Here is a 27,889-nt window from a genome sequence, read left to right on the forward strand (position 1 = left end):
TCAGAGATGCTGTGATTCAGCAATCCTGGGTGCTCAGACTGTGGGCCAACAGGAGAAAGGCAGTGGACGTGGTGGCCGCTCTTGACTCTGCCTCCTAGGAGCTGTCTGGCCTTGGGAAAGTCACCTAACCTCCCATGTCACTCTTCATCTGTAGAATAAAGGTCATAATTATATCAGCAACGATACCTAGAGCCTGGTCCATGGCCATCACTGCCCTAAAGTGTGTGTGACTAACGCTAACTCAGTGCTGTCTTCATCCCCATTTCAGAGATGAGGAAACTGAGGCACAGAGAGGCCAAGTCACTTGCCCCACGTTACACAGCCAGGGAGGAGAGGCAGGCCCAGAACGCAGCCCGAGCACTTTGGCCGTCACGTCAAAGGGCTGTTGGGACAATTGAACGAGATTGCGCGTGTAGGGCATGTAGGCGATGCTTGGCATGTGAACATTCAATTATGGTAACTGCTGCCATTATCACCACCACCATCATCATTTTAAGTATCTTTCCTGGCTCTCCAGACAGCCTCGAGTGTCCGCAAACCATCCACAAGATGGCAGGGAAATAATCTCTGAGCCATACTGGGAGAAGCAAGAGAGGAGAAAAGAGAAATTAACATAGGCTGAGCAGTCAGGGCGGGCTTCCTGGAGGAAGAGCCTTGCAGGATGAGCAGGACCCCTGGGATCTCTAATCACGAGCGGATTAAACCCCGTCTTCCTTCTTTCCGCTGAGTTGGAGGTGGCCCAGGCTGGGTACGGAGGTTTCGCTTTCCCTGTCAGGGATTCTTCAGGAGAAGGGAACACACAGACGTGATGAGCCACGCACTGGCTTGCAGCCAGGACTGAGAACGCCATCCCTAGCTGGAAGAGCAGACAGCTCATCCCGTGCTCAGCAGAGGCGGTCTTGCAGAATGAAGAGGCTTGGGGCGCCTGGGGCCGGAACCCTGCGTGCTGACCCTGGTTCCGTCACCCTCTGCTGTGTCACCTTGAGCACATTTCTGCTCCCTCTGGGGACTCAGTTTCCACAAATGTACCCCAGACAGGTTGGCATCGAAGAGTGGCTTTCAGGCTCTGCTCATGGAGGCTTCTGAACCTCCTCCCCGATTTGACAAAGCAGCTCCCCTCTGTCTCCACCAGATTCTGTCTGATGTAAAGCTCTGACCTGCCTGTGCAGAGAGCAGAGTCCAGGAGGCAGATGCATCTTTAACTCTCAACTACCTGGACTTTGTAAAAGGGGTGTGTGCGGCCGGCATTTTCCAGGGGCAGGAGGACGTAGGATTAAGGAAGGGCAGTGAGTTCTGGACCGCATTCTTCTGGTGAGGCTGATGGAGCTGGGAATCTGGGACCTCACTGAACGCAGAGGGACAGCTGGTATCCTGAGCGCTCTGGGCCTTGATCGCCCCTACTTCCATGGGCCGGCTCCTTGGGGACCTTGGTGGTCATCTCATCAACCTTTCTGTTCTCAGCCACAAAGAACCTTTCCCATCAGTTTCCCAGCTCTAAAATGTCTAGCTTTGCTTTCCCAGAGGTGGAGGTCTTAAGAGCTCAGATGGAGAGGGTGGGTTTCGGTTTGCAAGGGAGTGAGTGCAGAGCTGGCTTGAGTCCTGGCTCTGTCCCTCACCAGCTGTGTGGCTTTGAGCAAGTCACCTGTCATCTCTGAGCCTCTGTTTTATTATCTGTAAGGTGGGGAAATAGTATTGACATCTGGTGGCTTGGGGAGCCGTCTGCATCATCACTGTCACCATCATCCTCACCATTAAAAGGGTGGACGAGTCTAAAGGAAGGCCTGAGCTGTCTTGATGCCCAGGATTGCGTGAGCTGACATTGAGTCCCCTCCACGCTCCCTGGGAGGGGGTGGCAGGGTCCAGCATTTCTGAGACAGCCCTCCTGAGCCATGTCCTCAGACTTCACTGGACATCCGTATGGTTTAAAAGAGCTCTGCGTGCAGAACTTATGGTTCTGGAATCTGCATTTTGAACAAGTAGGTCTGAGGTTGATGCCGTGAGGGTGACCAGTGGTCCCTGTTTGTCTAAGACTTCCTAGATCTTGGTACTGAATGTCCTGCACCCCAGGAAATGCCCTGGTCCCTGGCAAACCAGAACTGTGGGTCACCCCATCGTGTTTCCCCAGCACGCACCAGCTCCTAGGCTGTGGAGTCCTGCAGCTGCCTGAGAGGACTTGGCGATGGAGAGGGTCTTGGATGGTCCTGCGTGTGGGGGAGGGCACAGCCCCCAGCTGTGTGTGCCCAGGGCTGGGCTGGGGTGCCATCTGGAGCAGCAGGCTGCGCTCGGGGTGGCCTCACCAGAGGCGGAACTTCATCCAGGTGAGCCTCGGGCCACCTTCCGTGCCCTCCAGGGGAGCCCAGATCCTCCCATCCTGACACAGGGCTTCCCCCAGCAGCCGCCGCTTCAGTCTTCCTATCATACAGCTGTGTGGGGGGCATAAACCCTGAACCAGGGGTCCAGGGCACTGCCTTCTAGGCCAGTCTCATCTGGGCCTCAGTTTCTCCGGCAGGAAAATAACAGCACGGGTTCAGGGGCCTTCAACGTGCGCTCATCCCGTTCATCATACAAACGCACTCTTCTCCTCTGCTCATCGCCCCCACTTCATCGATGCAGACACGGAGGCACAGGAAGGCCAAGGTCACGCAGCAATGAGCAGCGGAACTGGGTTTGGACCCAGGCGGCCTGGCCCCAGAGTCCCTGGCTTAGCCACCTCACCGCAGCCCCACTGGGTCACCTCCTACTCCGGAACCACTGCTAGCGCCCATTACATAGGAATGGGCCTGTTCCCGCCTGAGTTTGCCCTTGGCCTCCGAAGGCCCCACTTGGAAACCCCTTCCCTTTAGCCGTGTCTCCTCCTTGTCCTTAGTTCCTTCCTCTGTGAAGCTTCCCCAGACACCCCAGTCCCGGGCTCAGCCTGCTCCCATATGCCTGCCTCCTATGCTCTAATTTACCCTAATAACCCCTTCCCCCTTCCTGGCTGGTGGTTTTGCAAGACTGCCCCATCTATTATCGTGTTTGAGCCTCATGATTGCCTGCGGTTGGCCCAGTGGGTGTCATTACCCCGCTTTAAAGGCAAGGTTACAGAGCCCACGGAGGCCGGTGATCTGTTCAAGGTCACTTGGGTGTAGGGCAGCCCGGCCTGGTCTAAACCTGCATCCTGACCCTGGCCCTGGCACCCCTGAGCCCCTGGCTTCTTTGGGACCCTCCTGCACAGGGCTGCTTCCGTCTTCATCTGGGGTCCCCTGTAGTCTCCCACGGGGCCTGGGCTGGGAAGGTACAGGGGAGCTGGGCTGAAAGACCCCAAACCAGAGTCTGCAGCCTGGGAACTGGGTAGGTGTCCTGTGAGAAGGGCCACCCAAGGTGTGCCGCTCTAGCTGGGGGGGCCTGGGGCCCGAGCAGAACCTGGGCTGTGGGGGCCGCCAGGAGCCCTTCATGCCCGGGCCCAGCTGTGTGAGTCTTCGTTTCTCTGGCTTCCTTACCTGTCTCTCCGTCTCTGTGTCCTTACGCCTCTCTGTGCAGGCCCTTCCTGTCCCCCGATGGTCTGGCTCGCAGACCCAGGGCACAGCAGAATAGAGGTCTGGAAATGACAGCTTGGGGAGTAAGTTACCAGATAAAGCCCAGGACACTTAGTTAAACTGGAGATCTAAATAAACAATGAGTAATTTTTTAGTCTAAGTATGTCCCAAATATTGCACGGGATATACTTATGCTAAGATAACTGTTTGTTGGTTACCTGAAATTCGAGTCTGACTGCATGTTCTATATTTTATTAAATCTGGCAGCCCTACCTGGGAGGAGACACAGGTGTGTCAGCTCCTCCTAGCTGGTGAGGACACCTGGCAGGCTGAGCCCCGGAGTGGGACCCGCCTGATGGAGTACAGTTTGGGCTTCGTATATTTCTTTCTATAAAGGGAAGCTGTGCTGAGGAGTGCCAGGATCATGCCTGCAGAAGAGTGGAGGAAGCCTGCTTTCCTCCATGCGGAGGCAGAGGAGAGAGAGGGCCTTGGGCGGGAGGCACTGTGGCCAGGATGCAGCTTGGGCGTGCCTCTTGCCCAGCCTGAGCCTCGGTTTCCCCCACATTAAATGGGACTGTGCAGAGGATTAGATGAGTTGGTATTTGGGAAGGCTTAGCCAAGCCCACCATGGTAATTGTGCAGGGGAGGGGCCCTGAGGGCTTCAATTTCTGTCATTACACCCGGGTAAGAATGTGGACTCAAGAGCCAGGAGGCCTGGATTTGGATCCCAGTCCTGCCACCTACTGGCTCCAGGACCTTGGACAGTTTACTTTAACCTCAGTTTTCCCATCTGTAAAATGGGAGATAGTAATAGTACCTACCTGGGGCTTTTTAATGGATTACATGACAATACACGTAATGAAACTTGAATATGGCTGGCACAGAGCAAGAGCTCAACCAGCGTCCGTTACCACTGTCCCCCTGCTGGGTGGGTGGATATGCCGCTTCCTCCAGGAAGCCTTCCAGTTCCTCTCCCCCCAGCAGCCTCTCCCTATGTGATCCCACTGCCTCCTGACCCATCTGGTTGCCCTGGGCAGGGCTGTCCTCAGCTCTCCAGCTGGCTTGACGGCTCTGGGGCAGCGGATGCTTCTTCCTGCGTGCACATGGGCACCCTACAGACCACCAGGAGGAACAGACTAATTTCAAACAAGACTCCCAGAGCAGCTGAGCTGGGGGCAGGAAGTCCCAGGGCCACTGGACAGCATGGACTTTTTAACGCTACCGTGAATACCCGGAGAACTCACAAGGGAAATGTTAATGAACACAGAACCTTGAAATATTAGATGATGTATATCTGTGTGGGGCCCAAGTTTGACTCCTAGGAGCTTGCTGGAAGCATCTAAGAAGCCTGGGGTAGTCTGGGAAGGCTTCCTGGAGGAAGCAGAGTTTGAGCCGGAGTTGAAGCACTGGCTTCTGTCCTTCCCAGCTCCGTTCCTGAGGGCACAGAGATGTTCGAGGTCTACGGAACCCCTGGCGTGGACGTCTACATCTGCCCCAACGTGGAGAGGGACCGGGAGCGTGCGGATACCCGGCGTTGGCACTTTGACGTGGGCTCACAGATCATCGTGGTCATGAACTCTCCCAGCAACGAGCTCAACGACAGTCATGTGAGTGCGTCCCCTTGTCTGGGGGGTGACTGGGGGTGGGGGGATGACCCAGCTCACGAGGGCCCAGTGCCCTCTCTTATCCAGAATGCAGGGTAACCCAGAGGGCAAGGGCCCAGCTCTGGAACCGCCAGCTCTGCGACATACGAACACAAACTGTGGGTCTGCTGGCCACTCTCATCTCCTCCTGGAGCCTCAGTTTCCCCATCTGTGGCTGCGGGTCGATTCGTAGTCCCCATTACTAGGAATGCGAGAGAGAAAGCAGAGGTGGAGAGGGGAGCAGCTGCCCCGGGGGCCCCTTCCCTCGGGGCCTCACCTTCCCCTAGTCCGCCGTGTTCCTGACCCTCCCCCTTCTCAGGCAGGGTGCCTGCCCTCCTCTCCTCTCTCTGCCCATTCAGCCAGAAGAGCTAGTCTAACAAGGCCGGGCTGGAGGCAGTGTTCTGGCCCCTGGGGAGGGGACATTTAAGAAATGGGGGAGATGGGATGGTCCATGAACTTGGAGCAGAAGACGCCCCTTAAAGGGGCAGTGGGAGTCAGGTCTGTCGTGCAGGCGGCAGGTTCCCGCTCCACATCAGGAGCGAGGTTTCGGGAAACTGGCCCTTTAAGGAGGGAGCACTGACTGTGTCCAGCCCTCACGACGGCCCTCAGAGGCGGGGTCTGATGCGCAGGTCACAGGGGTGGCCACTGGGGTTCAGAGAAACCGTCCAGGAGCCACAGAGCTGGTCAGTGGGGGAGCTAGAACTCAGGGGTCTGACCTGCCTGGCTCCCAGGGACAAGCTCCCTCCGTCAGCCCTGCGTCGTTCCCACCCAGGGATCCGAATTAGCCTATCCCGGGAGCTGCTTGCGGCAGGTGGGGCAGGACTCCACGAATCCAGTTCACCAGGCGCCAGACCAAGAAGGGGCGTGGCTTACCGGAAGTCACGTGGTTGGTGATCAGTGAGTTGGGGAGGGTCAGGACAGAGGCCCCCGGGGCCGGGCGAGAAGCTGGGCCAGCCTGCGTTGGGCGCCCAGCACTGATCCAGAGACGGTGCAGAAGCTGCCACTCTGAATTCCTGGGCCCCGAGGACCACAGGGACTGAGCAGGGTCATCAGAACGTCCCTGCCTTTGTCCGGGGTCCTGGTAATCGTGTGCCTGAAGCCAGCATCCCTGCTGGGGCTTGACACACCGGGGTTTGCAGCTGCAGGATTTCGGGGCCCCCAGGACTGAGGAGGGATGGGTCTCAGTAAGTTCTTGAGGCCCCTGGGAGAGGACATCAGAGCCGGAGAGCTGAGGGACCAATTCAGGAGGGAATGTCCCAGCGGAGGGCGGAGGGTGAAAGGGCTCGATGCCGCCGCCTGGAGTTCGCTTTATCATCACCGTCCTCAGCCTCACCTTTAGCAGCTGTCGGGCGTGTGCTGTGGGCTCGGTGCCAGACGTCCCACACTTTCCTGCTCTAATCCGCACACCCTGTCATCAGTCCCACGGAGCCATTATCAGCGCCGTTCCACAGCGGAGGAAAGGGAGGCCCAGACGGCAGAGTAACTCTCCCAGGGTATCCTCTCCGAGCCCAGGCCGTCTGACTCAGGAACGCTGCACCGGTGCATACATCGCGCCCCCTGCCCTCTAATAACAAGAGCTGGTATTTCTTGGGCACGTCCTACGAGACCAGTCTTCTACACGGATCGTTTCAAATCTGAAGCTCCGTCCTCTGATTGCAGGGACCTGTGCAGAGCCCATATTGCAGACGAGCAGACTAAGGCAGCTCGAAAGGTGAAGGGCATTGGCGGGGGTCACAGAGCTCAAGTAAAGGCCTGTCCAAATCCCACAGTTAGGGTGGCGTCCCTACACCTGCCCAGGCCAAATCCCACAGTTAGGATGGCGTCCCTACACCTGCCCAGTCCAAATCCCACAGTTAGGATGGTGTCCCTACACCTGCCCAGTCCAAATCCCACAGTTAGGATGGCGTCCCTACACCTGCCCAGTCCAAATCCCACAGTTAGGATGGTGTCCCTACACCTGCCCAGTCCAAATCCCACAGTTAGGATGGTGTCCCTACACCTGCCCAGTCCAAATCCCACAGTTAGGATGGCGTCCCTACACCTGCCCAGGTCAAACTCCTCATTTTCTTTTTTTAAAACGTACTTATTTATTTGGCTGCACCGGGTCTTAGTTGCAGCACCAAGCGCCTCATTTTATGAATGGCAAAACTGAGATCCAAAGGGGAACAGGGGCTTGCTGAAATCACACAGGAGTCAGCAGCAGCGCTGGGATGCCTCCATGGAATCCCTCAGAAATAGTCCCCATTTTACAGATGAGCTAACCGAGGCACGGAAGAATGAGTGGCAGAGAAGGCGAAAGGAAGAGCTGAGTCGGTGCTGGACAGAGGTTCCTGGGAACTCCCCCCGCCCTCCTTGCCCGGTCCCCCAAGACCTGTGCTTTGGGGCCGGGCTCCTAGCTTCAGCCAGCTTGACCCCGGGCCCATCTCTCCACAGATTCAGATTTCCTACCATTCCAGCCAAGACTCCTCGCCCCTGGCCTACGCGGTGCTCTACCTCACCTGTGTGGGTAAGTGGGGGCCTCAGCCGAGGGCAGAGTGAAAGTGGTGCTGGGCTGGATAAACACCAGCGGAACAAACAGAGAACCAGAACACAGGCGCAGGTGGTGTTCCTGTGATGCTGGATAAACTCGGCTCCCCACCGTGTGTCACACTCAAAAGCAAACTTCAGATGGATTTTCTGTATGACACAGGGAACCCAGCGCCGGTGCTCTGACAGCCTCGAGGGATGGATGGGAAGGGAGGTGGGAGGACTCCGGTTTAAGAGGGAGGGGACAGATGTATACCTCTGGCTGACTCATGCTGATGTGTGGCCGAGACCATCACAATATTGTAAAGTATTTATCCTCCAGTTAAAAATAAAATAAAAATTTCAAAAAGCCTCCAGGTGAAAGTCAACATCTTAAAGCTTTTAGAAGAGAATGTCTCTTCAACTTCAAAGTAGTCAGAAGTCTTCTTTAACAAGGCAAAACAAAAGCACAGGCCCTTGGGGCAAGATTGATAAATTAGACTTTACTGAAGTGGAAATCTTCTAACCAACCGAGGACAAATACAAAGTCAGACTGCGGAGAAGCAATTTGCAGTGCGCATGCCTGCATCAGTGTTTGCAGGTAATAGAGAATGCTGATCAATAAGAATCAATAGAATCAATAAGAACAATTAATAGACATAAGCAAAAAACAGAAACCAGCGAATCACAGTGGAGAAAACCTGAGTGCTCAGAACCCAGATGAAAAGATACTCAACTGCCAAGGATGTGGGACCGGAAGGTTAGCAAGAGCGTTGAAAATGCTGTCTGCAGGAGGCATTTTTAGAAGCAGAACCGCTGAGTACAGGGAATGAACATTTCGGTTGTGATAGATACTGCCAAATGGCTCTCCAAAAAGGCCTTACCTTCTTACACACCTGCCAACCGCTAGGGCAGGGTTTTGCCAACACTGTCCATTTCCAGCCTTTTCTGTTTTTGCCAGTCTGAGAGGTCAGCGTCTCTTTGTTGCTTTCATTTGCCTCCCTTTAGTTTGGACTGAGGTTGGGGGTCTCCCTGCCTCCCCCTCCCCAGACACACACCCACACCTTGTTTACTGGAAAATACACATACAGAAAAATACGTATATATTGGTTTGGCCAAAAAGTTTGTTTTGGTTTTCGTAACATCTTATGGAAAAACCTGAACGAATCTTTAGGTCAACCCGATGTGAATGTGTGTGTTGGCGGGGGTGGGGGGTGTGGATATAGGAATAGTTAGAAAGCAAACTCTTGAGCAGCCATCACCCAGGTCAAGAAATAGAACAGGGAACATGACCAGCACCCCAAAGTACCCCCAATCCCCTCTCTGATCGTAACTCGCTCCTTCCCTTATGGTAACCACTGTCTTGTGATAAATGTTTCCTTTCCTTTCTTTATGGCTCTGTCATCTGAATAGGCACGCCCAGATCATACAGTCTGTTTTGGCTCTGTCATCTGAATAGGCACGCCCAGATCCTACAGTCTGTTTTGGCCTGCCTTTGAGCTCTGTCTGCTGAGGTCACACTGTATACACCTTTAGCCCCACCTTACGTTTGTGAGACTCATTCCCTTCTTGTATGGTGGTTGAGTATCTTTTCACATATTTAAAAATCATTTCAATTTTTTTTTCTCTCCCTTGAAGGTTTCATGTGTACTGTAAAACCTCTCCCACTTTCTAGGGAGAGTGGTTAAGAAGGTGGGATGGAGGCGGGGATACGAGGGGAAGGTGAGGCTCAGAGCCACACAGGCAGTAGGTGCCAGAGTCTAGATTTACATCCACGGTTGTCTGACACCAAAACCCAGGCTCACTGGCCCATCCCTGGGAGACAAGGGAGCTTCACAGAGACCTAGAATGTCCCCGGCAACCCAGGTGCAGGGCAGAGTGTCCCCCAGAGAGTGAGGGCTATAGGGGTGCAGAAGAGGGAGAATTCAGGGAAGGCTTCCTGGAGGGGGCAACATTTGACCTCGGTTTTTGTTCTGACGCTGCATCTTCCCCAAGGCCTCTTTCCCGAGCCCAGGGAGGGAGGCTCCAAATGCTCCCACCTTTGGGCGCTGTCTTCTTGGAAATGACTTCCATTTGTCTGGCCCCAGAATGGGCCCTGAGATTGAGGCTAAAACATGGAGGTCATGGGCCTGTGCTGGGCCCTTGGGTGCCTTGTCGTGACTGACCCTTTGCTCTGTCCTTGCAGATATCACCCTGGATTGTGACCTGAACTGTGAAGACAGGGACAGGGACAGGGACTTTGTGGACAAGGTAGGCTATCTCTGCCAGGACCCAGAAAGAGGCATGGAGTTTGGAGCTGCTCTAGGCTGGGTTAAAAGGGGTGAGGTCATCAGAGGTATCCCCCTGCCTCCCAGCTGATGTCAAGGCCAGTTGGAGCCAACCCAGGAACGGCTGGGGATCTTCTTTCACTGGCAGAAAAAACATCATCAAGGATTTTTAAGCACATACATGCCCAGCCCTGAGCTAGGTCTCCCTTTGTGGGGACAAGTCCTTCTGGATTTTCAATCTAGGTTGGGGGTTGGCAAACTTTATTTTTGTAAGAGCAAGACAGTAAGTGTTTTAGGCTTTGCAGCCCATCTTGTCTCTGTTGCAGTGACTTGATTCTGCCAGTGTAGAATGAAAGAGCTTTATAGTCAATATGGGGGAAAAGATGTGTCAGTGTTCCAATAAAACTTTATTTAGAAAAACAGGCGGTAAGCTAGATTTGTAGCATGCGGACCCCCTAATCTATGTGAAAAGGAAATCTATCAAGTTTGAAACTATAAAAGAACTTTGGGCTGAATTGTGGTGGCACCAAAGACGTTGTGAGTTCAGAGGAGGTCACGTTGGGCTTTATGGGCAAGGAAGAAATCCACGGTGAGCTGGGCTCCAAAGTTACGCAAGAGGGAGGGCATCTCAGGTGGAAGGAGCAGCAGGAGCCGAGGAGGGGAGATGGGTCTCATCCTCAGAAAGCTGTCTCTTGGAGAAGAGGATGCTGGCTGGAGGCGTGACACAGACAGCCCTGAAAGGCTGTCGTTTGAGCTTGGCGGTGCGAGTGGCAGGAGCGGGAGCGTGTCTTTCGGCTCTGGGCAGAGGGAAGGGGAGGGTGAGGATCGTGGCCGGGAGAGAGCTGGGGAGGGGGCGCAGGCTGGCTGGAGCCCCCCTCACCGGCTGTGCTTTGCCGTTGGCAGCGGCAGTGGGTCTGGGGACCCGATGGGTACGGAGCCATCCTGCTGGTGAACTGTGACAGGGACAGTGTGCGCTCTGACGACCAGGACAACTGTGACCGCCACGTGCGCTGCCTGCAAGGTGAGGGGGCGCCGGGCCACCGCTCAGCTACCCCGCCCGGAGTCTCACCCACAAGGGCGGCTCTGGAGGCAGAGCTTGGGGCCAGAGGTTTAGCTTCCAGGCGCGCCTTAATGTTCCTTAAAACCAGCCCCTCCCCAGCACCCCAGCGCCAGTGGGCACCCCTGCCAGGGCAGAGCTCTGGAGAGGAGCAGCCTCATCTTCCTCCCCCTCCAGGCTTGGAGAGAGCTAACGCTGAGCACCTACTGTGTGTCGGAGCCTTTACCCAAATTCTCATCTAAGCATCCACGTGGGAGGGCGGCCTGCCCCAAATTCAGAGATGACGATGTTGATGCTCAGAGGTCAGGGGATCCCCGAAGTCACCCAGTCAGCCTGCAGCAGGTCCGAGGTTCCTGTAACCCCAAATCCAGCCTCCTCCCCACTGGCATTGCTGGCCTGGATTTCAGAGATGCCCCACATTCCCTGGTAGCTCAGCTGGTAAAGAATCTACCTGCAGTGCAGAAGACCCAGGTTTGATTCCTGGGTTGGGAAGATCCCCTGGAGGAGGGAAAGGCTACCCACTCCAGTATTCTGGCCTGGAGAATTCCATGGACTATAAGGTCCATGGGGTCTCAAAGAGTCAGACACGACTGAGCACTTTCCACATTCTAAGTCCATCCCGAGCCATGTGCACGGCCCCGTGAAGGATGCCGGGTCAGTGTCCTGGGTGTGGGTCAGGGGCTTCACCCACGAGATGCCCAGAGCTACTCTGAAAGTTGGCAGGATCATTTCAGAGACTGCCATGCTGAGGCTCCGGGAGGGAGGGGCCGGCCCCGGGCAGCAGCGAGTGACGCCAGGACCGAGAGGAGAGCCCTGACCCGCCTGCTGCCCGGACGGCCTTCTCACCGCTCGTTGCTCCTGCACACCCACCCCGGGCCAGGCAGCGGGCTGGCCGCCCCACGCCTCTGTTTATGGGCAGAGCAGGAACGGAGGCTGAGAGGGAAGGAACAGCTCACTGCTCACTCGCTTACGGACATGCTCCTGCTTTGGTCCTCGTGACTCTCAGTATTTCCACGGGGTGGGCAGAGCTGGGGCAGAGACCCAGGCCTTGGCACCCTCTGCCCTGGGGAGGGGCTGGGCTGCCGGAGTCCCCCTGAGTCTCTGCCCTGTGTCTGGCTCCCCAGACCTGGAAGACATGTCTGTGATGATTCTGCGGACCCAAGGCCCTGACGCTCTGTTTGACGACCACAAACTCATCCTCCATACCTCCAGCGCTGACGCCGAGCGGGCGCGGGTGTTCCACGCCTGCGGTGAGTTGATGCCCGTCCTTCCCTACCCGGGTGGCAGGGGATGCTTAGTTTCCCCACCCAGGCCAGGGTGCAGGCTGTGCTCTGGCTCTGGGGCCTCCTTGAGGGCCCAGAGGAGGAAGCATCAGATGCACGAGTTTCACGAATGGTTGCCTGGCGTCCCTGGCACAGCCGTGCCCGAGATGGTTTCAGCAGATGAATGCATTTTTAAATATATTTTAAGCACGTTTAAAAATTTTGATTATCAAAATTTTCAAGCATACCCAGAAGCAGAGAGAACACTGAAGAACCCCTATGTGCCAACCACTCAGATTCAACAAGGATTGCTATTTTGCTTCTCTTACTTGATCTATCCTTTCTTGTTTGGTGGAGTGTTTTAAAGCGAGTCCCAGGCACCCTGGCTATTTGCCTCTGTTCAGTCTGCATCTCCCGTCCACCCCGATAAACCCCAAACTATTGCTTTTCATAGCTACAATGTCATTATCACGAATGCAAGCAAGGATGTATAGTACCTTCAAAAAATGCAAATATGCATTTGGGTTTTTCTGTAATATGTAACTTTTTGGGCAACACAATACGAGTAAATAATACGTTCATTTTAGAAATACAGAAGTATGTAAAGTTAAAAATGAGAGTTTCTACCCAACTCCAAAAGTTGACTCTTAAAATGTGTCCCGTTAACCATTTGGTATGTTCTTCCTGACATTTGTTTTACACGCACTGCACGTGCCTGGCGAGTACGTGAGCGTGTGCACGCGTGTGTCCACATTTTGCCTCCGCATGGCTTCTCTCACCGAGAATTACATCCTACACGTCTCTGTGTGTTTGTTTAGCTCTGGTTTGCTCTCCCCCACAGTCGCGTCGTATTTCAAAGCATAGAGGTGCTGTAACTGATCTGGTCCCGTGAACGTGCCATTTGTGCAGTGTTTCGATTTTGCAGAAATCTCGGTTCCTGGAGGGCAGGGACCGTGCTCACAGCGGTGTCCTGAGTCCTGACCCACCCTGCTTAGGTGCATACTAGTGAAAGTGAAGTCACTCAGTCGTGCCCAACTCTTTGCGACCCCATGGACTGTAGCCCACCAGGCTTCTCAGTCCATGGAATTTTCCAGGCAAGAATACTCGAGTGGGTTGCCATTTCCTTCAACAGGGGGTCTTCCAAACCCAGGGGTCGAACCTGGGTCTCCCGCACTACAGACAGATGCTTTACTGAAGCCCCATGGTGCATAGTAGGTGCTCAGTAAATACCCCATGAACACCTTCTACTTACGTTTTATAGGAAAGACACCTACCTAGACATGGGCTTTCTGGTTAGGGGTAAACATTGCTTTCCTAGATGCCACCAAATTGCCCTCTGAAAGACCTGAGCACTGGCCTTAGAAAGGAGTGCCCTCCCTGCCCCACCCTAGACCTGCCCGCCCTCAGTGTTAAGCCTCTCTCGCCTCTGTGAGTGGGAGGTGAGAAGCGGGGGTGGCTGTGTGGCTTCCATTGTGTCGGGGAGGTTGCGCGCTCCTTCCTGCTCCCGGGGCCCCCTCGCAAGGCCCTTCTGCCCCCGCCAGGCCCCGCGGACTCCTGCGAGGCGTACCGGCACGTGCTCGGCCAGAACAAGGTGTCATACGAGGTGCCGCGCTTCCACGGGGACGAGGAGCGCTTCTTCGTGGAGGGCCTGTCCTTCCCCGATGCCGGCTTCTCGGGGCTCGTCGCCTTCCACGTCACCCTGCTGGACGACTCCAACGAGGTAGGGGCGGGACAGGACAGGGTGGGCAACGGCCTCCAGCCCCAGGAGAGGCAGGCGCCCCCGGCCTGGAGGATCCTGGCCACCCGCTGCTGTCTCTCCAGAAACTGAGGAGCTAGCAGCTCGCTCGAGCCCACAGTGGTCCTTGACCCAGCCAGGCGCTGGGCCCCGAGGCCAGTCTGCTTTCCCTCTGGCCTCAACCTGCAGGGTTTCTCCGAGTCCCCCATCTTCGCCGACACCGTGGTGTTCCGCGTGGCCCCCTGGATCATGACGCCCAGCACGCAGCCACCCCTGGAGGTGTACGTGTGCCGGTGAGCGGGGGCGCCGGGTGTCCCCGCCACTGCTGGCTGCTCTGGCCCCTGCGTCTGCCGGCGTCCTGAGCACTCTCTCTGGGCTCGTCTGCAGTGTGCGCAACAACACGTGTTTCGTGGACGCGGTGGCTGAGCTGGCCAGGAGGGCCGGCTGCAAGCTGACCATCTGCCCGCAGGCCGAGAACCGCAACGACCGCTGGATCCAGGTACCGCGGCCACTGGGTCGTGAGTGACACCAGCCTGCAGCGGGAGGGGCCCCTCCAACACAGGGGCTGCTGGGAATATCCAGGAGGACCGGGGCTGCGTCCGCCCTCCCCAGGGCCCTGCTCTTTCTAATTCTAGACCCAGAGCTCTCCCCCCTCTCCAGAACCTTCTGGAGACTCAGGCACACTGACGTTGAATATGACATCCATTCACCCACAGGATCTGGGCTAGGTACTGGGGGCAGGGCGGAGGGGATGGCAGAGGTAGGGGCGCCCGCTCCTGCCCTCAATGGCCTGGACCAGTGATCCTCCATGAAAGGTCGTTTTTGCCCCAGGGATGCTGCCAAACATCCCACAATACACAGGACAGCCCCCACGACAGAGAATTGTCTGGTTCCAAGTGTCAAGAGAGCTGAGGCTGAGAATCCCTGGCGCAGAGAATGATTGGGACAGAAATCCCTGCTCCAACTGTCTGAGATGGAGCAGGGGTGCTGGCAAAGTCCCAGCGGGGCCTGGAGGCGGGTGCAGTCACCCTTGTCTGTGAAGGAGATCAGTGAGGACTGCCTGGAGGAGGCATTTGAGCTGCACCAGATTTGGTGAATGGATAATGACTTGTGTGGTTTATCGAGCACTCCCTGCAGGCCATGCCTAACATCATTTCATCTTCCTGACAACGCCCTGTCAGTAAACAAGGAACTCTCAGTGAGGCGGTGCTGGAACTCAGCGAATGGTGGTCCTGGCAGAGGACTGGTCTGTGCAAAGACCCAGAGGTGGGAGATGTGAGAAGGGACATCAGCTGTTCTCTTTGGCCAGGATCAAGCTTCTGTGAGGGCTTCCCAGGTAGTAGTAGTAAAGAACCTGCCCGCCAATGTAGGAGACAGAAGAGACGCCAGTGCGATCCCTGGGTCGGGAAGGTCCCCTGGAGCGGGGCATGAAAACCCGCTCCAGTATTCTTGCCTGGAGAATCTGAGGAGCCTGGTGGGCTATAGTCCATAAGGTCGCACAGAGCTGGCACGCCTGAAGTGACTTAGCATGAACGCAAGCTTCTGCAAAGGGCAAGAGCTGAGGTGAGAAGCCTTGAACACCAAGCTAAGAAGCTTTCATTTCAGTTGGAAGTTCGTCCCAGGGGTTGTTTCAGGACGGGACTCCAGGGCAAGAACAGGCTTGGTCTGGATCCTGGCTATGCTGTTGACTTACTGTATGCCCTTGGGCAAATAACTAGACCCCGCTGTTCCTCACTTTCACTGGTTGTGATAAGCGATAATCATGGTGCCTCCACATAGGCGTATTGTGAGGTCTGCAGGAGTTAGCACTCGTAAAACCCTTGGAGCAGGGCCGGGGACATTCTAGTGAGCTTCTCGCTGGACACGCAGTCCATCAGTACTGGGTTATCTTTGCCTCCAGGACCAGAGGGCTCAGGACTGACCTTGGCGTGTTACGTGCTTGAAAGGAGGCAGGTCTGTGCCTCCTGAGGCCGCCTCGGCCCTGCTCACTGTCGGTCCCCCAGGGCCGCACGTGGAGGCCACGTGTGATGGCTGGTGCCCGGCAGCCTCTTTGTCCAACTCAGGCCACCCCGAAGCTCTCTCTGTCCCCACTCTCCTGTGACCCAGCACAGGGACACCCCGAGGCCATTCTCGTTCATTCCTGACCCGCCTTGCTCTGTGGCCCCAGGTGAGCAGACCCCCCACCCGAACCTCCAGCCCTTCCTCCAGCCAGCAGGTATCACGGCCTCTGCCCGCCTCAGTCCTCAAAGGGTAGAGCAGGCGTGAGGCAGAGTGAACAGTCTTCCCCAAAGTCCTGAGTGCCAGTCAAGGGCAGTAAGCTGCTGACTGTCCACCGCTGGTGTCCCCCGGGTCTGCAGGACGAGATGGAGCTGGGCTACATCCAGGCGCCGCACAAAACCTTCCCGGTGGTCTTTGACTCCCCCAGGAACGGCGAGCTGCAGAACTTCCCTTACAAAAGAATCCTGGTGAGTGGTCGGGGCCACAGCTGGGCCTGCAGGCCGAGGGGCTTTGCCCTGAGGGCCAGACTGGGAGCTGTGCTCTTCAGGGATGGGAGCAGGGTTGCCAGGTAAAATACAGGAGAGGCTGGGTTAAGGCTGAACGTCAGCTAAACCATGAGAACTGTTTTAGCATAAGTGTGTCCCATATACTGCATGGGATGTACTAAAAATACATTTATTGTTTATATGAAATCCAAGTTGAACTGACCATGCTCTATGTTTGTTCATATCTGGCAGCCCCAGACGGGGAGGGGAGGCAGGAGCCTGCAGCTGTCAAGAACATAGACTTCGGGGTGGGAGGTGGGAGGGAGGTTCGAGAGGGAGGCACGTATGTCTGCTTAGGGCTGCTTCACGCTGACGGCAGAAACCAACGTGGCATTGTGAAGCAATTATTCTCCAAAAAAAAAAAGGCTCTGGAGTCAGAACAACCCGGCTCCGGCTCCCACATGCTATGTGATCCTGCATGTGATTTCCCCTCTCTGAGCCTCAATTTCCTTATCGGTAAAAACATGTTAGCCTAGGCCTCACAGGTGTTTGTGAAGCTTCTTCATGCCGATGCAGAGAAAGCACAGACATAGATAGCTGGTTTTATTATTGTAATAAAATAAAGAGGGTGTCTTCAAATGGACTTATCTATGAGGCAGAAACAGACTCACAGACACAGAGAGCAGACTTGCAGTTGGCAAGGGGACGCGGAGAGGGGAGGGGAGGGTTGGCAGTTTGGGCTCAGCTAATGCAAGCTGTGATACATAGAATGGATAAACACAGTTTTAGTGTATAGCACGGGGAACCACGGTCAGCATCCTGTGATGAACCATAGTGGAGAATAAGGAAAAGAATACATATATGTAATTATACACACACATATACATGTAGAACAGAGTCACTGTGCTTTACAACAGAAATTAACAAACCACCGTAATCACTTCTATAAAAAGGGAGAGAACGTGTCCTAACGAGCCTCTCCTGAGAAAAAAAGGAGACCCCTTGGTGCCATAGAGACAGGAGGGCTCCTCCCACCCCTCGCTGGGTCACGAAGGTGGGAGGAGCTCTCTCCTGGCCTCAGGATTGTCTAAATTCCTCCTAAGAGACGGCCCTGGGGAGTTGTCTCTTTCCCTAGAGTTGAAAGCTGAGGCTCAGAGGACTGTCACCCGCCCCTTAGGCCCCGAGAACAGGCCCCTCTAGAGCAGCAGACACCCGCCTAGGGGTGAGACGGACAGGAAGGCCACGCAGAGGACAAAGCAGCGGCCACAGCCCCGGGCTGCACATCTCACGGGGAGCGTGGGGGCCACCTGGCCCTCTCTGCTGATCCCTGTGACCAGGGGGAATAACAGGCTCCGAAATGGCAGCAGGGCTGGAGGGCTCTGTGTGTCCTGGATTCGGCAGGCATGAGCATCTGAGCGTGCAGGAAGTAGCAGTCAGGTCAGATGTCCATCTTTGACTCAGTGTTTCTATCTGAAGAATGGGTGGCCACTCTCACCCCATCTTTAAGGAGCTTAGAGCCCAGCAAGCAGGTTCAAGTGCTCCCTGGTGAGCCTGCCCACCCCGGGGCTGACTCTCTTTCCCCACCCAGGGTCCAGATTTCGGCTACGTGACCCGGGAACCACGAGACAACTCTGTGAGCGGCCTGGACTCCTTCGGGAACCTGGAGGTCAGCCCCCCTGTGGTGGCCAACGGGAAGGAGTACCCCCTGGGGCGGATCCTCTTCGGAGGCAACTTGCCTGGGTGAGAGACGGAGGGTGGGTGGTGATGGTGGCTGGGGGAGGGCTGTTCTGCTCCTGGAAGAGAAGCAGAGAGGCCCAGAGGTGAAATGGCAGTCCAGGCTGTGCTGGTGCTGGGAGCAGAGGACTGCCCCCCCAGACGTCGTCCACTCTCATCTCAGGGGGTCTGAGACGCCCTGAGCAAGGGGACCCGAGAGCTCATTCAGTCCAACACTCTCGTTTTACAAGTGGGCCCAGAGGGGGTGAGTCACCTGGGGAAGTTCACACAGGAGGCAGAGTTACGACTAGACTTGGGTCTTCTGATCATAAAATAAATCCATGCTGATACCAGTGAATAATTATAGGAGAAATGTTTTAAGTCTCAACAGTCCCAGGAGAAATTGCATTTAAATCAATGATTGTTCACACTGTGATGTAAATGACTAATATCAGGCCTTTCCCTGAGAGCAAAAGGAAGGTGTAGGACATGAAAACCGAGACAGCAGTGAGACAGAGAAGGGCAGAGTGACTGTCTTGTTCAACATACGACACAGGGGTGATGAGGGGAAACAGAAGGAATCCTGTGACGATGGTTATTTGCTACGGGAATAGACCAAGACAGCGGAGGAGGCAGTGGCACCCACTCCAGTCCTCTCGCCTGGAGAATCCCGTGGACGGAGGAGCCTGGGGGGCTGCGGTCCCCGGGGTCGCGAAGAGTCGACACGACTGAGCGACTTCCCTTTCAGTTTTAACTTTCACGCACTGGAGAAGGAAATGGCACCCCACTCCAGTGTTCTTGCCTGGAGAATCCCAGGGACGGGGGAGCCTGGCGGGCTGCCGTCTCTGGGGTCGCATGGAGTCGGACACGACTGAAGCGGCTCAGCCGCAGCAGCAGCAGGCTGAGACAGAGCCAGTCAAATTCAGCGAAGTGTGTAGAACAGACTTGTGGTCAGATAACAGGTGAAACCAGAAGCTTTGAAGGGGACCACCCATCCTCAAAGATGTCATCTCACAGACGCAGGATGTTTGGGCCATGCCATTTGATACTTTTTCAGAAGGCAAGAGAAACATGGGGTTTGAGTTCATGAAAATAAAATGCTGGCACAAGACCACCGTCTTGGCCTGCTGATGTGTGAGAAGGCAAGGCGGCAGCAAGAGAGGCGTCAGTTAGACCTCAGGGAGAACTGCGCGGCGGGGCTGAGTGTGGGGGTGACGTCTGCTGCCTGGAGAACACGAGGCTGGGGTCTGAGGGTGGGCCCGAGGACATGCCTGGATGGGAGGCCTGGATGGTGAGCTGTGGTTGACACGCCCGTGTCTGCCTCGTAGAGCTCACCTTGAGTGTAACTTAAATATATACTTATTATCTTTCCTGATCACAAAGGCAGCGCGTGCTTTCTGCAGATGTTGCAGGAATCGTGAACTCTTGTCACTGTGTTTGTGTGCACACGCTCTTTGGCTAACTTCTTTTTGACCCCTTGGGCCGCAGGTCGAGGGGCCGCCGGGTCACCCAGGTGGTCCGGGACTTCCTGCACGCCCAGAAGGTGCAGCCGCCCGTGGAGCTGTTCGTGGACTGGCTGGCGGTCGGCCACGTGGATGAGTTTCTGAGCTTCGTCCCTGCCGCTGACGGGAAAGTGAGGACGCGGGGGACAGCGCTGGGCCCAGGGCTGGGCTGAGCAGAGGCGGGGGGCTCAGCTGAGTCTCTTCTCTGCACGCAGGGCTTCCGGATGCTCCTGGCCAGCCCCAGCGCCTGCTTCAAGCTCTTCCAGGAAAAGCAGAAGTGGGGCCACGGGGGCGCCCTCCTGTTCCAAGGGGTTGTCGGTGGGTACTGTGCCCCTCGTCACCACTTTGCTGTTCCCCGCTTGCCACATCACCGCTTGACAGAGGAGTGTCCTGCTGTAAGGCAGCCCTGTCCCCCCGAGTCTGAGACCCCTTGGCGCAGCAGGCCCCACTGTCCAGGGGAGCAGAGCTGGCCGGGAGCGCCACGGTGGATGACGGGGGGTGGTCACGGGCACAGTGGAGATGCGGCCAGCTCTGGGGGCACGTGACCAGCACAGTCATACAGGCTCCTCTGCGCCGAAGGGCCTAGCACTTTGGATCCGATGCTCTGCCCCTCGCTGTCTTGATAATCTGAATAATTTGCGTTTTGCTGATTGATCAGTGGAACATCTATTGGGAGCTTGGAGCCCGGGCTGAGGAACAGTCCTACCCTGGACCAAACCTCCCTCCAAGAGGAAAGCCTTCACAGAACTTAAACGCTCCCAAGTGTAACTTCCCACATCTATTTCCCACCCCTCTGGAGCCCCAGCTGTGAAATGGAAGAAATACAATTTCTCCCAACCCTCTCTCCCATCCGGACTGTGAACAGACTTCTTGAGCTCCGATCAAACCTGAAAAATTCTCAAATCCAAATTTCATGTACCAGCCAGAGGGAAAGCCATCTTCACCTTCCTTCCTTAGAAGGAGCGGTTTGCAGTGAGCAGGGCCCCGAGAGACGCGGAGCCAAGCAGTGAGGGGAATTCACGGCTGTCGGGCCACATGTAACCACCGGGTGGCCCCAGAGAGCTGGTACCAGCGCAGCGGCCACCGAGACCCGAAGCCTCAGCGGTCATGCCCCGTGCTGGGCCCAGGCTGCGTGCTCCAGCACCTGCTCCCATCTGACCTCAGGAGAGCCTGTGAGGATGACACAGTCTGCTTCACGCCCAAGAATGTGGGGCTCAGAGAGGGGAAGTGGCTGGCCCAGCGGCCTCGGTGGGGATGCTGTGGAGCTGCGTCTCTACTCCGAGGGGGGCTGGGGGAACCGAGCCTGCACCTGGGCAGGTGGGCCCAGCCTTTGATCGAGGCTTCAGCCCTTCATGAGCACTTGGCTTGGGTCTGAACCATCAGTACCCCCATTTCCCAGCTGCAAAGCCTGGGGCAAATCTTTTTGCCTCTCTGAGCCTCAGTTTCCTCATCTTTAAAGTGGGGGTGTTAATGCATGCCTTGTGGGGTTGCTGTGAGGACTAGATTAGGTGTTGAGTGTAGAGTCCTGGACTCAGGGCCTGTGCAGGGCAAGAGATTAAGCAATGGCAGCTGTGAGGGTCGCAGGACATTGGCTGTGACCTCCCTCGTCCTGCCCGTCTCCACGGGCACTTCAGGCCGGCAGGAGAGCTGGGCCTGGGGGGAGCCCCTTTGCTCTCCGGTTGCCTCTTGGGAGCTCAGGGACAGGGTTCAGCGGTGTCCGTCAGGACGGGTCCTGGTGGGCAGGTGGGTGACCCAGCTCCCCGCCCTACCCCTAGCCAAAAAAAGAGCAGTCATCATCCAGTGCCCGGTGCAGGTGGGGGTCACATCTCCAATAAGGAGCATCACCACTCTGACGTGCTCGGACGAAGGCCTCACGTTCAGGCGCTGCAGCTGCCCGCCCCTGCCGTCCTCACACACCCAGGCTTGCTCAGAGGCCAGGCGGAAACGCCAGGGAGCTGCCGGCTCACGAGACTGGTCTCTGCTGGCTGCTCCCCAGAGCAGGTGGCCTCTCTGCTGGGGCTGCTCCCACCCTGCCCCTCTTTCTGTCCTTCACAGGCAACCAGCAGGTCGACACTGTCTCCATCAGCCAGGTTCTCTCCAACGAAAACCTCATCAGCTACAATAAGTTTGTGCAGGTATGAGGGCCGTGGGCCGTGCATGGGGGTAGGCGTGGCTGGGGGCGGGGTTGTGCAGAGAGGTCTGAGGCTCACGGTCCAGGGCAGCTCAGGGTGGGTGGGGGACGGGGAGGGCGACAGGCCCAGACAGAGAGTCTCTAAATCCCGGCTTTCACTCGAGAGGAATGAGGGGTCAAGCCAGGTGCACGCGAGGACAAGCATTCCAGGCAGAGGGAACAGCACAGACAATGGCCCTGAGGTGGAATGAGGACGCCTGGAGCGTTTAAGGACGAACCTGGGGGCCCAATAGAAATGAGGAGACAGGGGGCCACCCAGGGCCCCGCAGGGCAGCGCTGGGGCTTTGGCTGTGACTCTGGGTGTGACTGGAGGCTGTCTGGGGATCTGAGCGCAGGGTAGACTCGGTCTGACTTACACTTTGAAATGATCTCTCTGCTGCTGGGCTGAGAGTCTGTCTTCTTTTATGGCAAGGGGCCGGGGTAGTGACAGTAGGTCCCAGCAGGAAGCAAGGGCACTTCAGGTGGATACCAGAGAACAGTTCAGTAAAGGGGATGTTTGCAAAGGCACAGGGTGGGCTTGTGGAAATCAACAAGGGCCTATCCCACATCCCCAGGGTAGGAAGAGGGGAGCTCTCCCCTCCCCCAGGTCTGGAGGAATTGGCCGAGGAGCATGTTACTGAAACCTGGAGGGGTCGCTCCAAACACGGCCACAGTGTTGTCATTAGCCTCCAATTAAATAAATAAATTAAAAGGAAAAAAAGAGGTTGTAAGACGGGAGCTGGGACTGCACAGCCAACCTGCCGTGACCCCAAACACTCTCCCAGCAGCGCCCCCACCTTCTGCCACCGCCCCCACGGGCTCAGCCCAGCGGGAAGCCTGTGGGTTCAGGGGCCCGTGGTTCCCAAGGGTCAGCCTCCCAGCACGCAGCGCAGGGAAGAAGGGGGACAGGGGTGCAGAAGAACAGACAATATCCAGCGCAGGGCCCTCCGAGAAGCGCACGCCGGGATGGGGGTGACCCTCGCAGAGACTGAATTAGGGAGCATGCCTGCGGGAGTGGAGGAGGCCGGGCGAGCTGGCCCTGGGGGCAGGGGCAGGCAGGACAGGCGGGTCCCTGAAGCCCCGCAGCCCGGGTCAGGCTCAGCAAAGCGGGGCGGGGCAGGTGGAGGGGGTCGGATCAGGCATGTTTTGCAAGTAAATGGAAGAGCCTCCGGACTCGCTGACGAAGGCAGAGTGAGAGGACAGGCGTCAAGAATGACTGCAGGGTTTTCTTTTTCACTGGAGTGTGCGGTCTGCATGCTCTGTCACTTCAGCAGTGTCTGACCCTTTGCGACCCCATGGATCATAGCCCGCCAGGCTCCTCTGTCCATGGGATTCTCCAGGCAAGAACACTGGGATGGGTTGCCATGCCCTCCAGGGGAATCTTCCCGCCCCAGGGATGGAACCCACCTCTCCTGCATCTCATGCGTTGGGGGCGGACACTTTTTTACCCACGGAGTCACCTGGGAGCCTGACTGCTTTATGATGGTGTGTTAGCGTCTGCTCTACAAGGAAGTGGGTCAGCTGATTAACACTGCCCCCCGCCCTCCCGCACCCCCACCCCGCCCTCCAGAGTCATCACAGGGCCCCTAGCTCAGCTCTCCGTGCTGTAGGCAAGCTCCCGCTAGCTGTGTGTGGGCGCGGGTACTTGTCAGTGCCTTTGTCTGAGCAGCGATGATTCCAGAGCTGAGGATGCGGTAGGGAGGGCGTGGAGGGGTGGGTAGAGATGAAAGCTTGTCTTTGGACTCCTCACGTCTGATGTGCCCGTCAGACATCCCGGTGGAGATGCGCAGGGCTGGTTGTGTCTGCACGTCTGAGCTGAGGGCAAGCGTCGGGCTTTGTGAAGGTTCCCGTGTGGGTGCTCGGTCATCTCCAGCTCTTTGCCGCCCTGTGGACTGAAGCCGCCAGGCTCCTCCGTCCATGGCTCAGGGGCTGGGATGTAGAAATGTGGGAGCTGGCGGGGTCTGGTGCTTTAAACCATAAGACTGAAGGAGATCCCGGAAGGGTGAGGCTCTATCTAGAGAAGGGAGCAGGTGGACGGAGCACCCTGAGCCATGCTCTCGTGGGCCCTGCCAGGGGGTGAGGCTGCGGCGGGGGGACCCGAGCAGGCATGTTTCAATGAAGGCGCACAAGAGGAGGTTCGTGTGGAGGGCCGACCTGTGGGCACTTGGGCATCTTGTCCATCCTTAAGCAGACGTGTCCCTTGGGGTGCCCCCCTCCTGGCACCGGCCAGGCCTCCCTGACTCCCCCTCCCTCCCGCGCCCCCAGAGCTGCATCGACTGGAACCGGGAAGTGCTGAAGCGGGAGCTGGGCCTGGCCGAGCGCGACGTCGTGGACATCCCGCAGCTGTTCAAGATGGAGAGGAGGAAGGCCGTGGCCTTCTTCCCAGACTTGGTGAGGCCGTCAGCCAGGACTTAGGGTTTTGTCAGATTCGGCGCCAAGCCCCCCCTCCCCCGGGGGCCAAACGCCTGCGGCAGTTGTGTTTGGGGTTGAGGGGGCCGGGGCTGGGGGCAGGGAGACTCCGAGGTCCCACGATCCCAGCAGAAGGACCTCTTCTTGACCGGTTGTCACAGTCACTACGAAATGCTCACTGGCCAAGCCTGCACTCTGGGCCCATCAGTCAAGGGCCCTCCTCTCCTCCCAGGGACTCACTCGGTGTTTGTGGAGTGAGCGAAAGATTGCATGGGGCTGGGCGCGTGGCATCCACTGGAAGGCCAGAACCCCTGCTGCTCCCTTTCCCCAGCTCCCGGACGCTCACCCAGCCCCGCACATTTAAGGTTCCCGTGTGAGAGGCAGAGATGCCTCTGGCTGCTCCCTGCTCCAACGGAGCTGCCAGTCAAACCTGGTCGGGGAGAAACTCGCTTCACCTCTCTGAGGGTTTGTCCCAAAGATCTACTTTGTGTGGTTGAGTGATGTGCCAGTTCAGAGGTGAAGCGAAGCACTTCCAGCCTGAGAGGCAGGACTGGAGGCCCAAGAGGGCTCCGTGGAAGAAGCGGCCTTTGATTGAGCACTGGGGCTTTGCCTCGGGTGTCTCTGAAACTTGAACTTGCATCTGGAACACTGGGTCGTCGGGGCCCCACCCCAGCGGTTCTGACCCCTCAGGGGCCTGAGACTCGCTGCCTTTCTAACAGCGAACCCCCGGGCGCTCTCTGAGGCCCACCCCTCGAGCAGCGCAGCAGGCAGTCAGCCAGCTCCCTCCTGCCCCTTTCCCCTCCCCCTGTGCACCCTCCCCACCTCCAATCCTGGGAGGAACCAGACTCGCCCATCCTCAGTGACTTGCGGGCAGCCTGTCCACACCACCCTTGCTTCATCCCTCCTTTTCCTTCCCCGTTCTGCCTTTTTGCCCTCTTTGATTTCCCCACTTGCAAAGCCTCTCATTACTCCCTTTCCTTCCTGCGTCTCCAGGGAGGCCTTGCCATGAGGTCCGTGCCCCCAGAAGCTTCTGCAGTGCTCCAGATTCTTGTGTTTGTAGGAGACAGAAGACCACCGAAGCGGATTTCAGCCAGAGCCGAAGATTTAGCATAAGGCTGATGCAGGGGTGGCCGCCGTGGGGGGCATTAGGAGGGGCTGAAACCAGCTCCTGTTTCCACGTCTACATCGCTCATCCCTCCCCTTCCTCCTAGCCTCCTCTTTTGCTTGGCTTCCCTATCTTCTCTGTCCCTGGGGATGAACGTTAATATGGCCCCAGAGAAGTGCAGACACAGGGAGAGAGACTCTGCTCTCCCACCGTGGTGACGGCACCGCCCGAGGAGGGAATCTGATTGGTCTAGCTTGGGTCACACACCTACCCTGGTCCCCTCGACTGTAGCCTGGGAGTTCTGGATTCTGTAGCACAGACCTGGCAGCTGCCACAGCCTGCCCACAAGGGGGGCAGCCCCCAGGGAGAGACGTCGTCATCGTGAGCTCTGCACGGGCACAGCTGGTTAGAGCTCTTGCCAGACCACGTCCCTCCCTCGCTGCCTGGAGCGGCGAGTGGCTGTTTGCAAGGCTGCTTCAAAGACAACACCAGGTCCCGCTGAGCATAGAGAAGGTGCTGGGCTGGGAGCCGATGCCGCCCCTGACCTGGGCACCCCCTCTGAGCATAGCGAAGGTGCTGGGCTGGGAGCTGATGCTGCCCCTGACCTGGGCGCCCCCTCTGAGCATAGAGAAGGTGCTGGGGTGGGAGCCGATGCCGCCCCTGGCCTGGGCGCCCCCTCTGAGCATAGAGAAGGTGCTGGGCTGGGAGCCGATGCTGCCCCTGACCCGGGTGCCCCCTCTGAGCATAGAGAAGGTGCTGGGCTGGGAGCCGATGCTGCCCCTGGCCCGGGCGCCCCCTCTGAGCATAGAGAAGGTGCTGGGCTGGGAGCCGATGCCGCCCCTGACCCGGGTGCCCCCTCTGAGCATAGAGAAGGTGCTGGGGTGGGAGCTGATGCTGCCCCTGACCTGGGTGCCCCCTTCTTTGCAGGTGAACATGCTGGTGCTGGGCAAGCACCTGGGCATCCCCAAGCCCTTCGGGCCCATCATCAACGGCCGCTGCTGCCTGGAGGAGAAGGTGCGGTCCCTGCTGGAGCCACTGGGCCTGCACTGCACCTTCATCGACGACTTCACCCCATACCACATGCTGCACGGGGAGGTGCACTGCGGCACCAACGTGCGCCGGCAGCCCTTCTCCTTCAAGTGGTGGCACATGGAGCCCTGAGCCGCCCGCCACCACCCTTTACCCCCCGGGGTGGGCTGTCCGCCTGGGTGATGGAGGCCGAAACAGGCCCCTGAACAATAAGTGTCAAGAGACCCCAAGGTTACGGATGGAGCTCCCGCTCGGAAGCCTTTGCCTCCAAGTGTTCAAACGCCTTGCCTGCTGCCCATGAGGTTCTCAGACTTGACCCCCTTGGCTCCCCAAGAAGGACCTCGTTTCTTGTGGTCTGTCTTGCAGATCAGCATGACCCATGGGGACTCCTCCAAACAACCCCCTCTCCACCCCCAAATCCTCTGTGTGGAGCCTAATACCCTCTGGAGTCTAAGAAACATCCACACCTTTCCTCTGCCTGCTGGGCCTGTGTGTCCTAAGGCAGGAAGGACCCACGATCCTGCTTTGGTCTGATTGCTTCTCACTCTGCAGGGGAGCTCATTTCCTAAAGTCACAGGACAGGAGAGATTTAGCCCAGAGCTTCACCCACAGTGAAGGAGCAGAGGTCTGTTTAGATTGAGGTGGGACCAGCATTCCAACTCCCAAGCCTCTGACCAGCTGTTGAAATCTCCCTTGCCCAGCACCCAGCATAGTACGTGCTTCTAGATGTGTGTTGAAGTGACATTAGCCACGCCTTACTTAGCCTGAGAAACATCTCATCATCTGACCTTTAGAAATTGGGTTTGGTTCTAAATCCTGGAATTTCTTGGAGATGACAATATCTGGGGAATTCCTGGAGATTGGGAAGATTGGGTGCAAGGGTGGAAAATGTCCTTCATAAGACATAAGATGCCTTAGTGGCCCTGGGCCTCTCTGCAGGAGGGGAGACCCCTGGTAGCATCAGTCCTGGGCTTTCTGTTGACCCCAGGTCAACGATCCACATCTTGCTTTGCCTCAGGAGAGGAGGCCTGGTGGAGCCAACCCCCCGAGACCACTCAGGACAGGAGGGCTCTGGGGATGGACCAATCTGAGCTCAGGTGGGCAGGGAAGGAGGTGGCGTGGCTTTCTCCAGGTGTCTGTCAGTTCCATGGGTGCTCTGTGTGGGTCCAGCTGTGCTTCTATCACTGGCTAATAAATCAAGAGAAACACAAACAGCGTGAATCTAAATAGCGTGGCTCCCTCTAGACAGCAGGAGCAGAGAACTTTCTTGCAGCTGAAGCATCTGCTTGCCTAGGCCTCCAGGAATTTGAGGCTGAGAAGCCCAAATTTTGGTTAAGACTGTGAGGTTGTTCCATCTTGGCCACGGGACTCATCCCATGAGTCACCACGGCCAGTTGCAATGATACGATGTGTAAATGCAAGCGCAGGGCTCAAATGCCAGGCTGCCAGGACCTGGTGAACACGGCCGGGCGAGGGTCTGGGCTGTGGCCGGAA

General features: G+C 57.0%; 1 protein-coding gene across 1 annotated transcript in view; it reads left to right on the forward strand.

The window, feature by feature from the left end:
- Positions 1-27,607, forward strand: part of PADI3 (peptidyl arginine deiminase 3) — a 29,591-nt gene extending 1,984 nt beyond the window's left edge. Inside the window, exons 2-16 of the mRNA XM_020877999.2 lie at positions 4,942-5,122; positions 7,592-7,664; positions 9,849-9,913; positions 10,834-10,951; positions 12,112-12,237; positions 13,791-13,969; positions 14,174-14,277; positions 14,372-14,483; positions 16,342-16,449; positions 18,056-18,207; positions 19,669-19,813; positions 19,898-20,000; positions 21,738-21,817; positions 24,118-24,243; positions 26,294-27,607. Of these exons, the coding sequence (XP_020733658.2) occupies positions 4,942-5,122; positions 7,592-7,664; positions 9,849-9,913; positions 10,834-10,951; positions 12,112-12,237; positions 13,791-13,969; positions 14,174-14,277; positions 14,372-14,483; positions 16,342-16,449; positions 18,056-18,207; positions 19,669-19,813; positions 19,898-20,000; positions 21,738-21,817; positions 24,118-24,243; positions 26,294-26,527 (1,906 nt within the window). The 3' untranslated portion in view covers positions 26,528-27,607. The remainder of the gene's footprint in view (positions 1-4,941; positions 5,123-7,591; positions 7,665-9,848; positions 9,914-10,833; positions 10,952-12,111; positions 12,238-13,790; positions 13,970-14,173; positions 14,278-14,371; positions 14,484-16,341; positions 16,450-18,055; positions 18,208-19,668; positions 19,814-19,897; positions 20,001-21,737; positions 21,818-24,117; positions 24,244-26,293) is intronic.
- The last annotated feature ends 282 nt before the right edge of the window (positions 27,608-27,889 follow it).

Source organism: Odocoileus virginianus, chromosome 30 (genome assembly GCF_023699985.2).
Source record: "Odocoileus virginianus isolate 20LAN1187 ecotype Illinois chromosome 30, Ovbor_1.2, whole genome shotgun sequence".
NCBI lineage: Eukaryota > Metazoa > Chordata > Mammalia > Artiodactyla > Cervidae > Odocoileus > Odocoileus virginianus.